At 44.1% G+C, this 13196-nt stretch overlaps 1 protein-coding gene across 5 annotated transcripts in view; it reads right to left on the reverse strand.

The window, feature by feature from the left end:
• Positions 1–13196, reverse strand: part of EVL (Enah/Vasp-like) — a 139091-nt gene that overhangs the window by 57663 nt on the left and 68232 nt on the right. For 4 of the 5 annotated variants that reach the window (XM_055418531.2, XM_055418532.2, XM_055418528.2 and 1 more), the window contains exon 1: positions 2274–2430. The exons of the other annotated variant lie outside the window; for it this stretch is intronic. In XM_055418531.2, coding sequence (XP_055274506.1) covers positions 2274–2284 — 11 coding nt within the window. In that variant the 5' untranslated portion in view covers positions 2285–2430. Of the gene's footprint in view, positions 1–2273; positions 2431–13196 lie in introns of those variants that run through there. 5 annotated transcript variants of the gene reach the window in all.

Here is a 13196-nt window from a genome sequence, read left to right on the forward strand (position 1 = left end):
CATACATATCACATAATGAGCACAATGCCTGGCACAGAATTGAAAACTGGGTACCGCTGCTACTTTTCTCTTTTAAGGGTTCAGCTGTAGAAGTTTCAGCCAGCTCTCAGGCACTTCCTGCCTCAGGACATCCAGGGAACACAACACACTCCCATGAGATGCTCTGATCAGAACAAGACAGCAAAGTTTCAAGACGCTCTTCAGGGATCAGGCTCTACAGCCCTGCTGCAGGAGCAGCCCCACTGGCACCCTGAGGGCCGGAGGTCTCACGGGGCGGGGCGGGGCGGGGGCGCCAGGGAACCTGGCCTGAGGTTTGCTGGACCACTAACTCACTCATGGAGAAATTCTGCCCAGACCCTGGGCCTCAGTTTCCCCATCCGTGCACCTCAAAGCTGGACTAAATAAGTAGTTTTCAGATTTCAAGATATTATCACCGGCAACAACTTTTTCTCCCCCCTTAAACAAACATGGAGGAATACTTAAAAAAAGATAAAAGAGGGCGGATCTGGTTGAAGAGGAGGCTACAGTGCCTGAAGCGCCACTACCCTGGTGACTGACTGCAGCTGCAGGGTCTCGAGCTGCTTTGAAGATGGAAACTTACAAGGCTTCTAGGGTTTTAAAAGGTTTTTAAGAATGGCTTTGCTTCCTCCTTGTTTCCTTCTGACACTGTTTTCTGCCATCAGCAGCAGACAGGATGTAGTAAACTGAGCTTCCCACAGTGTAGCTTTCGGCTGATGACGACTTTGGTCCCTGCCCTCTGTGGAAGTTAACGTGCCTTTAAGGAGGCAAGTCTTGTTTGCCACAGCTCTACCCACAAATCCTGTAACGTGCAGGGGAATGACTAGAATGATATAAAACTGGCTGCAGGGACTTCCCTGATGGTCCAGTGTAAGACTCTCAACACAGGGGGCCCAGGTTCAGTCCCTGGTCAGGGAACTAGATTCTACATGGTGCAACTAAAGATCCCACATGCTGCAACGAAGACCGTAGATCCTGAATGCTGCAGCTAAGGCCTTGCGCAGTCAACTAAGTAAATGTTCAAGGAAGGGAAAACCGGCTGCAAAGGAGCAGGAGAGGCCAACTGCGTCCCTGGGCTTTGTGAGCCGCTGGGCCTGGAGGAAGTGGCTCTGGCCCTGTCTGAGGCCGCGCCAGGGGTCGGGGGGAAATGCTGTGATGGCCAAAGCTCCTCTGCTGACCAGGAGCACTGGACGGGCCCCCCTTACTGTACTGTCCCCGTCATAACTCCCCACAGACTGCCTGCAGAGAGCCCGCTCAGCGTCCCGGGAGAACCTCTGGACACAGTTGTCCTGTGCTGGGTAGGCTCTCCCTCCTGGCCCTCCTCAACCAGCAGCACGGCCCTGAGCAAAGCTCCAAGGCTGGTCAGAGGCCAGACCTTCTTGCCCCCCAAATGGCAGTGATGACCCTTTCCGAGCTGACCACCCGACATGGTTGGAAGAATCAAGAACATTGGTGAAACAGCAGTCTGGGAACTGAGAAGGAATCGTTAAAGGGGAAGGAGTATAACTTATGCTGAGACGTAAGGCTGCCACGAGTCAATGAAGTTCGGTGCCCCAAATCCCAGGGGACAAAGCTCTGTCTCATGATCCAGTCTTTCATGGGGTCGCAGGGCAGGGGAGAGTCACGTCTGAGGCACAATCTCACCTTCGCAAAGAGTAGCTCACAACCACCAGGGCAGGACGCGGACCGGCTGGTGCCCACACATGTGCCAAACCACTGCAGCCCAAGCCATCCGCTGCCTAAACTCAGCCCCAAGAGCCTCAGGCAGAAGGTCGGGGCTCCGCTGTGACAGCCCACGCGCTCTCCACCTGTTCAAAAGGCACCCCAGTCTCTCCCTCTGTGCCCAGGATTCAGAGAACACCCCCGAGTGTTCTCAGGCCATTCTAGAGAGAAGAGCACCTCTGAGCCAATCCCCAGAGCCTGAGATAGCTCGGAGTCCCCCACCAACCGAGCCAGGCGCCTGACTTCTGAGGAAGTGCTTCTTTCTGCCACACACACACACACTCATACACACACAGCACCACGAACAACAACAGGCATCCAGAGATGCAGGCTGGTGCAGCGGACAGGCCGGCGGGCGGCTCCACCATAACTGTTACCGTCTGGTGGCCGTTGAGTCCTCCTGCCCTCTGGCCTCTCCCTATCAGTGCGACCAGGGGACCTGGGGAGGTTTCCGTGGTCCCTCGGGCTGCACACCGCTATGGCTGCAGGTCTGCCCCTGAGGTCCCTCTGTCCCCTGAGGTCCCCGTACTCACACAGTGGCCATGGTTGCAAGTCTGCAGGACAGGGAGTCCGAGGAGGTGAGTCCCGAGTTCCCGCCAGGCCAGCTGACCTGAGCGCACAGACTCTGGGAAGGCAGAGACTCGAGTTTTAGACTCTACTTGAAACCAAACAGGAAAAGGAAGCTGAACCAGAGACAAAGGGGAAACAAGCCCCAGTTAAGAACTGAAACCTAGGTAGAAAACAGAGAAACAGAGCTTGTAGCACAGAGCCCCCGGTGTGGGCGGCATGAGCGCGCCAGGCTGCAGCCTCGTGCTCCAGCACTTTCTGCAGGGGGTGGGCGGGCGGGGCGTGGAAAAGGTCAAGGCCCAGGCTCCCCACCTGTCACGACTCGGGGGCCCAGCACCGATGACTTCCTGGATGCCTTCGGAAAGGCACCTGGCCCATCCTCCAGGGTGTACACACACCATGATGGCATCACAGCTGGGGAAGGCCTCACGTTTGTACTTCTGTTAGGGAGACGCTTCTAATGAATGGTGACGTTTCTGTCATCGGTGGCCTGAAAGGAAAATATCTGAGGGGTGATGGAAGCCTGGCCTTGTCACCGGCTCGTTAAGGGAACCTGGGCTTCCATTTCCTCTGCTGTAAAATGGGGTTAATTGTCCTTAGTCTGCCTGTCTCCACTGGGCTCTCAGGAAGGTAAGATCCATTCCCGAGCTCTCACTCAGAACCGACTGAGTGTCGCGCACTGTGTCAGAAACTGGAGACAAAACGCCGCCGAGAGCAGCGGCTCTTGTCCTTAAAGGGCTTCTGTTTGGAAAGGAAGCGACTGACAGGTTAGCAAACTGACGTGTTAAGATGTTATTACCAATACAGTAGAAAACAGCTGTTCCAAGTATTGCACAAAAGAAAGTGTGCTTCTACCGGGAGAGCTGAAAGCACAGTCAGTGAGAGCCAAGTGTTGAAAATGCGTTTTCAAAGGATTTCAAAGATACGCACCTCCCTTTAAAAACAGCTTTAGGTTGCAAACCACAAACTTTGACATATTATGGTATTTTTCTCTTAGTTTAAAATATTTTCTACTTTACCCTGTGACTCTTTTATCTACAGATTATTGAGAAATACTTTAATTTCCAAATATTCGGTGTTATCCTATTTCTGTTATTATTATTAATTTCTAACAATGCTACTGTGGTCAAAGAACATACACAGGACTCTTTCTTCATTTTTCCTGTTTGACTTCAACTCCTTTAAATTTATGCAGACTTGTTCAATGGCCCAGGAGGCAGCTGATCTTGGTGACTATGACGTGGACAAGAAAAGAAGGTATGTTCTGAAATTGGGCGCAGGGTCCGCAAACGTCTGTTAAGTCAAGAAAAGAAGGCGTGTTCTGAAATTGGGCGCAGGGGTCTGCAAACGTCTGTTAAGTCAAGAAAAGAAGGTGTGTTCTGAGATTAGGTGCAGGGGTCCGCAAACGTCTGTTAAGTCACGCTGCTTCACAGTTTGGTTCAGATCTTACGTCCTTATTGGTCTGCTGTCTCCATCAACTTATTTCCATTTAATTGTACATCAGCTGCTGACACCAGAGTGTTACAATCTTCAGCCATGACTGGGGGCTTGTCAATTTCCGTCAAATTTCTTTTCCCCATGTATTTTGAAGCTCTTGTTAGGTACATGTATTTTTAAGGCTATTCTATCTTCTGGATGAATGGCCCTTTAATCAGTATAAAATGCCCCTCTTTATTGCTGCTAACACTGTCTTTAAGGTTACTCTATCTAATATTAATGCAACCATTCAAACTGCCTATGCTCACTGTTTGCCTGGTATATCTTTTTCTGTCCTTATTGATTTTCTACTGCTGCTAAAACAAGTTACCACAAACTTATGCCTTGTAACAGCACAAATTTATTACCTTAGTTTTATAAGATAATAGTAGGCCAGCCATCTGACACTGATCTCATGGCCTCACTGGGCTTGACCAAGGTGTTGGAAAGTTCAACAGGCTCTTCTGGAGGCTCAAAAGGAGAATAATTTCCTGGCCTTTTTACAGCTTCCAGAGGCTACCTGCACTCCTTGGCTAATGCTAGACATATATATTATGAAATAATCATCACAATCAAGCTAATGAGCACATCCATCTCTACTTTTTAATTGGAGTATTTAGTCCATTTACATTTATTGATATGTTTGGGTAGAAGCCTATCATTTTGCTATTTTTTTCTGTTTGTCTCATTTGTTTTTGGTTTCCCTGTTACTCCTTTCCTGCACTCTTTTGGGTAAACTAAATACTCTTTAAAACTCCATTTTAACTTTTCTATACTATTGACTTTTTAGCTATTCCTCTTTACATTGTTTTTTAGAAGTCTTTCTAGGGATTTAAATATACCTTCTTAACTTTGCACAGTACACTTAGAACTAATATTACACTAACGTAAAATATAAGAACTTCACAACTGCATAAATCCACTCCCATTCTTAATGGTATAGTTCAGTCGCTCAGTTGTGTCCGACTCTTTGTGACCCCGTGAACTGCAGCACGCCAGGCCTCCCTTTCCATCACCAAGTCCTGGAGTTCACCCAAATCCATGTCCAATGAGTCAGTGATGCCATCCAACCATCTCAGTACAATGTCATATGTGCATGTCTATTTTTTAAGTACGAAAAAGTTTTCTATAATTACCCACATATATTTATCCTTCACAGCATTTTTCACCCCTTCCTAAACACCTGAGCTGCCTGGGATCATTTTTCTTCGGACTGAGGAACCGCCATTAGCACTTCTTGCACATCAGGTGCGCTGGCAGTAAATTCTCCTACTCTTCTTTTATTGGAATATCCTTGTTTTGCTTAACATACTCAAAGGCGTCTTTTTTTTTTCCGAATAGACAATGTTGAGATTTTTTTTTTTATCAGCACCTTAAAAATGTTGTTCTACTATCTTCTGGCACCCACAGCATCTGACAGAAGTCAGCCAACATTCATATAATTATCCTCTCTATGTAATCTTTCTACTGGCCACTTTTAATATCTTCTCTTCTTCTCTGGTTTCCAGCAGTTGTGTCCATGATGGCCTTAGGTGTGGTTCTCTTTATATTTATCCTGCTAGGGGTTTGCTGGAATTCTTGGATGTTTAAGTTAAGGCTTCTCACCAAACGTGGGACATTTTTGATAATTATTTCTTTAAACAATTTTTTTCTGTCCCATCACCCTCTTTTCCCTCTCCCTCCAGAATTCTGATTATACATATGTAGATCTCGTTATTATCTCACAAGTCACCAAGGCTGTTTTTTTCAGTACTATTTTCCTGTTTTTCAGATTAGATGATTCCTATTGGTTAGTTTCCAAGTCCACCAACACTTTCTGGTGCTATCTCTGATCCACCTGTAATCTAATCCAGTGAATTTTCTGGCTGGGCCACGCAGCTTGCAGAGTCTCAGTCCCTTGACTAGGGACTGAATCCATGCCCTCTGCTGTGGGAGCATGGAGTCCTAACAACTGGACCACTCATCCAGTGAATTTTAAAACTTTATTTCTAGGACTATAATTTTCATTAGGCAAATTTTTAATAATTTCCATTTCTCTGTCTCCATCTGTTTGCTCTTTTTATCCATCATTCCCTTTAAGTCTTTGAACATATTTTTATAACAGCAACTTTGAAGTACTTGTCTGCTAGTTCCAACTTCAGAGCCACCTGTCTACTGAATTTTTCCCTAAAATATAGGTCATATCTTCTGACTGTATGTCTATGAACTTATACACCTGACATTGTTATGATACACTCAGAGTCTGGATTATGGTGTCTTCCTTTAAAGGTATTGAGTTTGTCCCAGCTGTAAGGTAAATTATTGACAGGTCCTTTTAGTGCTATCAAGCTTGGATTATTTCTCAAGTTCCAGTTCCATTTTTAATTTAGCCCTAGGGTATATCCCTTTCTCAAGGGCACAGTCCTTATTCCTGAAGTGCAGGTGTTTGTTCTGAGGTCTCACCTGAATGCCCAGGTGCTCAGTGAGGTCTCTTCATTCGGGCTGAGAGGCATCTCCAGCATCTCCCAGCACTGCATGACCTTGGGCATCATTCACCTCTCAGCCCTACAGAAGGCCATCTGTGCTGGGTCTCATGGACAGTCTCACTCTACTCATTCATAGCAGCCCTCAGCCAACAACACGAAGTGAATCCCTACACAAAACTCAACCTGGCTTCCTCTTCCCTATTTCCTTGTCCTTGCAACGTCCAGCTATTTCGGAAGCTTGGAATTTCAACATATGACTGCTGAGCTAAGATCAACTTTTAGCTTGGGTTCCACCTTTCTGTGCCAGGACCAGAAAGAAACTCCAGGTAGAAAGCTAGACCAATGGTGGGGCTTATCACGGGGGCCTCTCCACTCAGAGTACTGTGCTGCCTGTTCAGTGCCTGAAAACTGTTAAGAATTTAACATTTCATATGAGTTTCCATATCCTTCATATGTTCAGGAATTTTGTATGTTTTGTTCAGTTTCATAGTTGTTTCTGTCAAGATGATAAGTCTATAACAATTACTCTGTCATAGCCAGAAGCAGAAGTTCATTACGATTATTGAAGTATCAAAGGGCATTATTTTTCATTTCCTGAGCATTTCCTAAAGGTACCAGTATGAGTTTAAATATCATTATTGTGGGAATGTGCCTTTTACTTTCAGCCTTCATTTCATCTGTTCTCCAAACATGTTTCTGCTCTCTTTTCTTGGCTTCAATAAATAGGTAACAGGTAAGAGTGAATTTTGGGGGGCATTAAAAAAAAAAACCCTCTACCATCCGGCTTTAATACAGCACTTGAGTAGGGTTATGAGATGGAGCAAGAAATGTGGGAAGATCTAGGGCCAGAGCACTGTGAGAGATGGATTCTAGCCCACGCTTCATTACTGGCATACTATATGTCCTTGGGCATTCACTTCCTTCACTTTCGACCTAGCTGCCTCATGTTCAATGAAAGGACTGGTTATATTAATAACTATGGGCTGCAGGTGCAGCACCAATTTCTAAGTCAACTGTGTCAGGGAAATAGAAAATGTTGGAAAAACAGAACAGGGGCTGTTGACACTTGAAGAGCAATTTAGTGAGACAGTTAAAAAATGTCCTGTGTAAGGTAGCACCTTATAATGTGTTACTGCGAATTGAGCTCAACACCTAGTAACGCTGTTCTGAATACACTAGGTACAGGGTAGATGCTGACTGCGTGAATAAATATGTGAATAAAGAAATGAAGCCGAGGAGCACCAAATGTCACATAGGATATTAAATGTTAAGGCATTTGGCTCTTGATCATGCTCAATAAATGACAACTATACTGACTTGAATTTAAAGAAGTATTTTCCACGTGGCTAGATCCCAAAAGAAGCAGAATGGCTGAAAACAAATTAGGGAGCTATACTAAAAGATGACACCACCCTTATGGCAGAAAGTGAAGAGGAACTAAAAAGCCTCTTAATGAAAGTGAAAGAGGAGAGTGAAAAGGTTGGCTTGAAGCTCAACATTCAGAAAACAAAGATCATGGCATCTGGTCCCATCACTTCATGGGAAATAGATGGGGAAACAGTGGAAACAGTGTCAGACTTTATTTTTTGGGGCTCCAAAATCACTGCAGATGCTGATTGAAGCCATGAAATTAAAAGACGCTTACTCCTTGGAAGGAAAGTTATGAGCAACCTAGATAGCAGAGACATTACTTTGCCAACAAAGGTCCATCTAGTCAAGGCTATGGTTTTTCCCGTGGTCATGTATGGATGTGAGAGTTGGACTGTGAAGAAAGCTGATCGCCGAAGAACTGATGCTTTTGAACTGTGGTGTTGGAGAAGACTCTTGAGAGTCCCTTGGACTGCAAGGAGATCCAACCAGTCCATTCTAAAGGAGATCAATACTGGGTGTTCATTGGAAGGACTGATGCTAAAGCTGAAACTCCAATACTTTGGCCACCTCATGCGAAGAGCTGACTCACTGGAAAAGACTGATGCTGGGAGGGATTGGGGGCGGGAGGAGACGGGGACCACAGAGAATGAGATGGCTGGATGGCATCACCGACTCTGTGGACATGAGTTTGAGTGAACTCCGGGAGTTGGTGATGGACAGGGAGGCCTGGCGTGCTGTGATTCATGGGGTCGCAAAGAGTCAGACACGACTGAGCGACTGAACTGACTGACTAAAGGATAGCTTACTCAGGAAATGTAGTTAAGATCTAGTCTCTGTGTGGCTTAAGTCATCTGTTGTAGTTTCCTTTTCTCTAAACAGACTAATCTCTCTTCTACTTGGTCTTGGTGGGATATTTGAGCATAAAAGCGTCTTTGTTTAAGAAATAGAGAAAAAAAATCATGCTTATATAATACTGGCTTTTCATGAGAATTTGTGTTAAAAAGAAGGCAGAGTGTTCTGAGCAGAAGGTCCTTGTATCCTAGGAGTAGAGAAAAAGAGGACAGAGAATTGACTACACAGAATTAGTGACCATCACTGGTGCCCTTCTCCTTCATTTCTTTATTCATATATTTATTCAAGCAATCAACGTCTGCCCTGCACCGATGATACCCTGAACAGCGTTACTAGGTGCTGAACTCAGTTCGCAGTAACACACTACAGGGTGCTTCCTTAACAGGACATTTCATAACTGTCTCACTAAATCACTCTTCAAGTGTCGAGAGCAATTAGCAAGGTTCACGACCAACTGCAGTCAGACTTTGTCCTCTAAGACCCAATTTACAGACTGCCTCTTCAATGAGGCACTTAAATGCCCCCCTTGTCCCCAGAGAAAGTCATTCCTACTGCTGTGTTTCTTCAGCACTTAACAACATTATCAGTTTAGTTGTCATAGGTGATTTCCTTTAGGTAGGAGCTACCATGTTTTATTCATCTTTTATAACCACCTGTGCCCAGCATAATTCTTGGTACACAGTGGGTGTTCAGAACTGTTCTGCTCCAGAGACTGGGATTAAAAAAGACATTTATTGGTGGTGCAGAGAGGATATAGATACGGTCTTGCTCTTCAAACCGAAGCATTTGGAAAGGGAAGTGATGGGCTTTGTCTATACTACTATGGTGATCTGCCCAAGGAACTTCCATCTCAACTAAAGTGAAAGTATTAGTCACTCAGTTGTGTTTGACTCTGCGACCCCACGGACTGTACCTCTGTCCATGGAATTCTCCAGGCAAGAATACTGGAGTGGGTTGCCATTCCCTTCTACAGAGGGTCTTCCTGACCTAGGGATCAAACTTGGGTCTCTGCACTGCAGCAGATTCTTTACTATCTGACCAGGGGAGCTTATCTCAACTAAGCTCCTGGCCAAACTCCTCTGCAGCACAAATCCACACAGGACTAGCGGGGCAACTGAACATTCCGAGAAAACAGTGAACTCACAGGGAAAACTGTAGTATCTCTAAGAAGTGAAAGCACTATAACACGAAGATTTAAAAGAAAGGCTTCATTTAAACGACGAAAACTGGGATATAGAATAAGAAATATATATTTCCTCTTTGTCCGTCTCTGGCTCTGTGCTCTCCAAATTCTTGGAATTTCCAAAGTATAAGAGCAATGGAAGCATCCCTTGATAGCTTTGTGTGAAAGAAGTGAACCATGTCTTTTGTTATTGATAACAAGCACCTTTCAACCACCGCTGAGTTTATGTTAATGAAGTGACTTTTGGAAAGCCCCTAAGGGAACCACCTTAGGTTGTACCTTACAATCCACAGCCTCTGCTTCCAAGAAGGTTGAGTTCAGAAATCACTGGCTACCGATGTACTCAATCATGCCTATTTAATGGAGCCTCCATAAAATCCCCAAAGGGCAGGGTCTGGAGAGCTTCCAGGCTGGTGAAGAGAATGCATCCAGAGCTGGGAGGGCGGGACAACCTCAACACAAGGACAGAAGCCCCTGTGCTCAGGACCCTCCTGGACTCTGCCTTCTGTATCTTCACATCTGACTTCATCTGTATCCTTTCATCTCCTTTGTAATAAACTGGTTTCCTGAGCAGTACTAATTACAGTAGGCAAGTCATGGAAGCAACCTAAGTGTCCATCAACAGACGAACAGATAAAGAAGATGTGGCCCATACATACAATGGAATACTACTCGGTCATAAAAAAAAAGAATGAATTAATGTCATTTGCAGCAGCATGGATGGACTTAGAGATTATCATACGATGTGAAGTAAGTCAGACGGAGAAAGACAAATACTGTGTGATATCATTTACATGTGGAATCTAAAACATGACACGAATGAACTTATTCAGGAAACAGAAACAGACTAACAGACATGGAAAATAAACTTGTGGTTACCGAAAGGGAGAGGGGAGGGATTAATTAGGGGTTTGGGATTAACAGAAACATGCCAGCATGCATAACATAGATAAACAGTAAGGTCCTATATAGCACAGGGAACTAAACTCTGTATCTTGTAATAAATTATAATGGAAAAGAACCTGAAAAAAAAAAAAACACACATATACATACATATACGTGTATATATATATAAAGAACCGAATCACTTTACTTTACACCAGAAACTAACACGGCATTGTAAATAAACTATACTTAATAAAAATAAATAAAAATTTAAAAAGTGAAGCAGTGTTGTAGTCGAGTAGTGTGATAGTAAATGAAACACATAAAAGCTTTTCTTATGGACAAACTACACCATAGGGAACACTTTGAAAATTTAACAAGCATAATAAAATCATCAGAGATATAAGGGAAGATACAATTATAAGGTGGGAATAAGCTATGAGAAAGAAGAATCAAACAATTTTTAGTATAAAAATATAACTGTTGAAATAAAGAACTCAATGGGCAGCCTCAGCGGAAGAACTGACAAGAGATGAAAAACACAAAATCAGGTCACAAAACTGACCTAGGCTCCCCTGGTGGCTTAGATGGTAAAGAATCTGCCTGCAGTGTGGGAGACCTGGACTGGGAAGATCCCCTGGAGGAGGGCATGGCAGCCCACTCCAGTATTCTTGCCTGGAGAATCCCATGGACAGAGGAGCCTGGCGGGCTACAGTGCAGGGGGTCGCAAAGAGTCAGACATGACTAAGCAACTGACACAACACAACAAAAGACACATCAGGAAGGGAAAACAAGGAAAGGAGAAAAATACCAATTCCTGTGAAAAGGGCATCCGAGAAGCAAAGAGAAAAAGATGAAACATCTGGAGAAACAATGATGGAATTTCCCAGAATCCAAGAAAGAAAGACCTAACAGCTTAGACCGAAAAGGCTCACAGGGTGACACACAAAATTGATAAATAAAACACGTAAGTGTGCATCTGCACACACCCAGATTATAATAATACTTACAAACATCAGACAAAGAGAAAATTCTAAAAAGTTTTCCAAGTGTAAAATCAGATCACCAACAAAAGAATGAAAGTCAGACCAGACTTCTACATGCTAGCTGCTATAAGATAATAGAACGTTATCTTCAGAATTCTAGAGGGAAAAGCTTCGATACCTGCATTTCATACCAAACTAAACTATTATTTAAATATGAGGGGGAAACGCAATTTCAGGTATATAAGATCTTAGTTTACTACGTACAGATCTTACTCTGAAGAACTTATACTGGATATATTCAAGCACAAAAGAACATTTATGAAGGAAAAAATAACTAGTTACAAAAAGTGGGAGCATATAATTTAACCCAGTTCAGCCATAAAAAGGAGGTAGGTACCGACACACACTGCGGCATGGGTGAGCCTTGAAATCATGATGCTAAGAGAAGGAAGCCGCACGTGAAGGCCACACACCGTATGATTCCACTCAGACACGCAATGTAGAATTCACAGAGAGACAGGACACAGATTACCACCGTCAGAGTGCTGGTCATTTGTGTCTGGATCTTAATCTATAAAGGTGACCGAGTGACAACAGTACCATTGAAAGAAAAGCTTAATGTTACTCACAGTTCCCCCTGAAACAGAAGGTCTGGTACTGCAGAGGCTCCAGTGCTGGTCCGCAGGCAGGAAGGAGCGAGCGGAAGGCCAGGGGCTGCAGCCTTTCTTGGAATTTCCGTGGGGAAAGCAGAGCAGGGTAAACAGACTAGGATTGGCTGGTTTGAATAATTCCAGCAGGCTGTGGCGCCAGAGAAGATTTAGGGCAGGAAGTGGTGTGTGAGTCAGACAGGGGAGTTTGAGAGTATGGACTGCAGACTGGCTGGTGTGTATACGAAAAGCAGACTCACCAACAAATTTACTGCCTACAGGAATTAGCCAGCCCTGGGAAGGGCAGTCTCTTCTCAACCAGCAAGAGCCCCCAAAGATGGCAAAACATTAAAAAAAAACCAAAAACCATTAAAAATATAATTAATATGGCGGGACGGTAGGGAGGTATGGGAAGAGACGGCTTAATGAGTATGGAGTTTCCTTTTGAAGTGATATAAAAAGGTTTTGAAACTACAGAGTAATGATGGTTGCACAGTGTTGTAAAAAATATCACTGAATTGCAAACTGCAAAATGATTAAAATGGTTGTTTAAAACAGAAAAATGGGGGGGGGGCAAAAATCTCATAAAGTTTCTTATAGTTAGAGGTTTAATTATGTCTGAGTAAGCAATGATAATCAGAAACCATTTTTTAAGGAAGTGCATTTATAATTCTGAACAAAATTCCTTGTCTGGGGGGGGTGGGGGGCAGGTTACTCTACGAGGAAGAGAGAGGCCAGGGAACACTGAGGACAGGGACGCCACGGACACTGACCAGACTTAAAACAATGATAATGAAAAAGAAGAGTAAGCACAGGTCACGGTAAGCTAGGAGCTGCAACCAGGAGAATAAAGAGAGAATCTACAGTTTTCAACTCAATTTAAGAAAATTCAGTATATACATTAGAATGGGAGTAGGGGTGGGAGGGGGAAAAAAAACAAGGAAAAAATAGTGTTAAAAATAGCAAATACAGACTAAGATGAAATAAGTGTATTATTCTAGTCCTCCATTGTTTTTGCTTATGT

The sequence above is a fragment of the Moschus berezovskii genome, chromosome 21, assembly GCF_049115385.1.
Source record: "Moschus berezovskii isolate FMDL1 chromosome 21, NW_MosBer_1.0, whole genome shotgun sequence".
NCBI lineage: Eukaryota > Metazoa > Chordata > Mammalia > Artiodactyla > Moschidae > Moschus > Moschus berezovskii.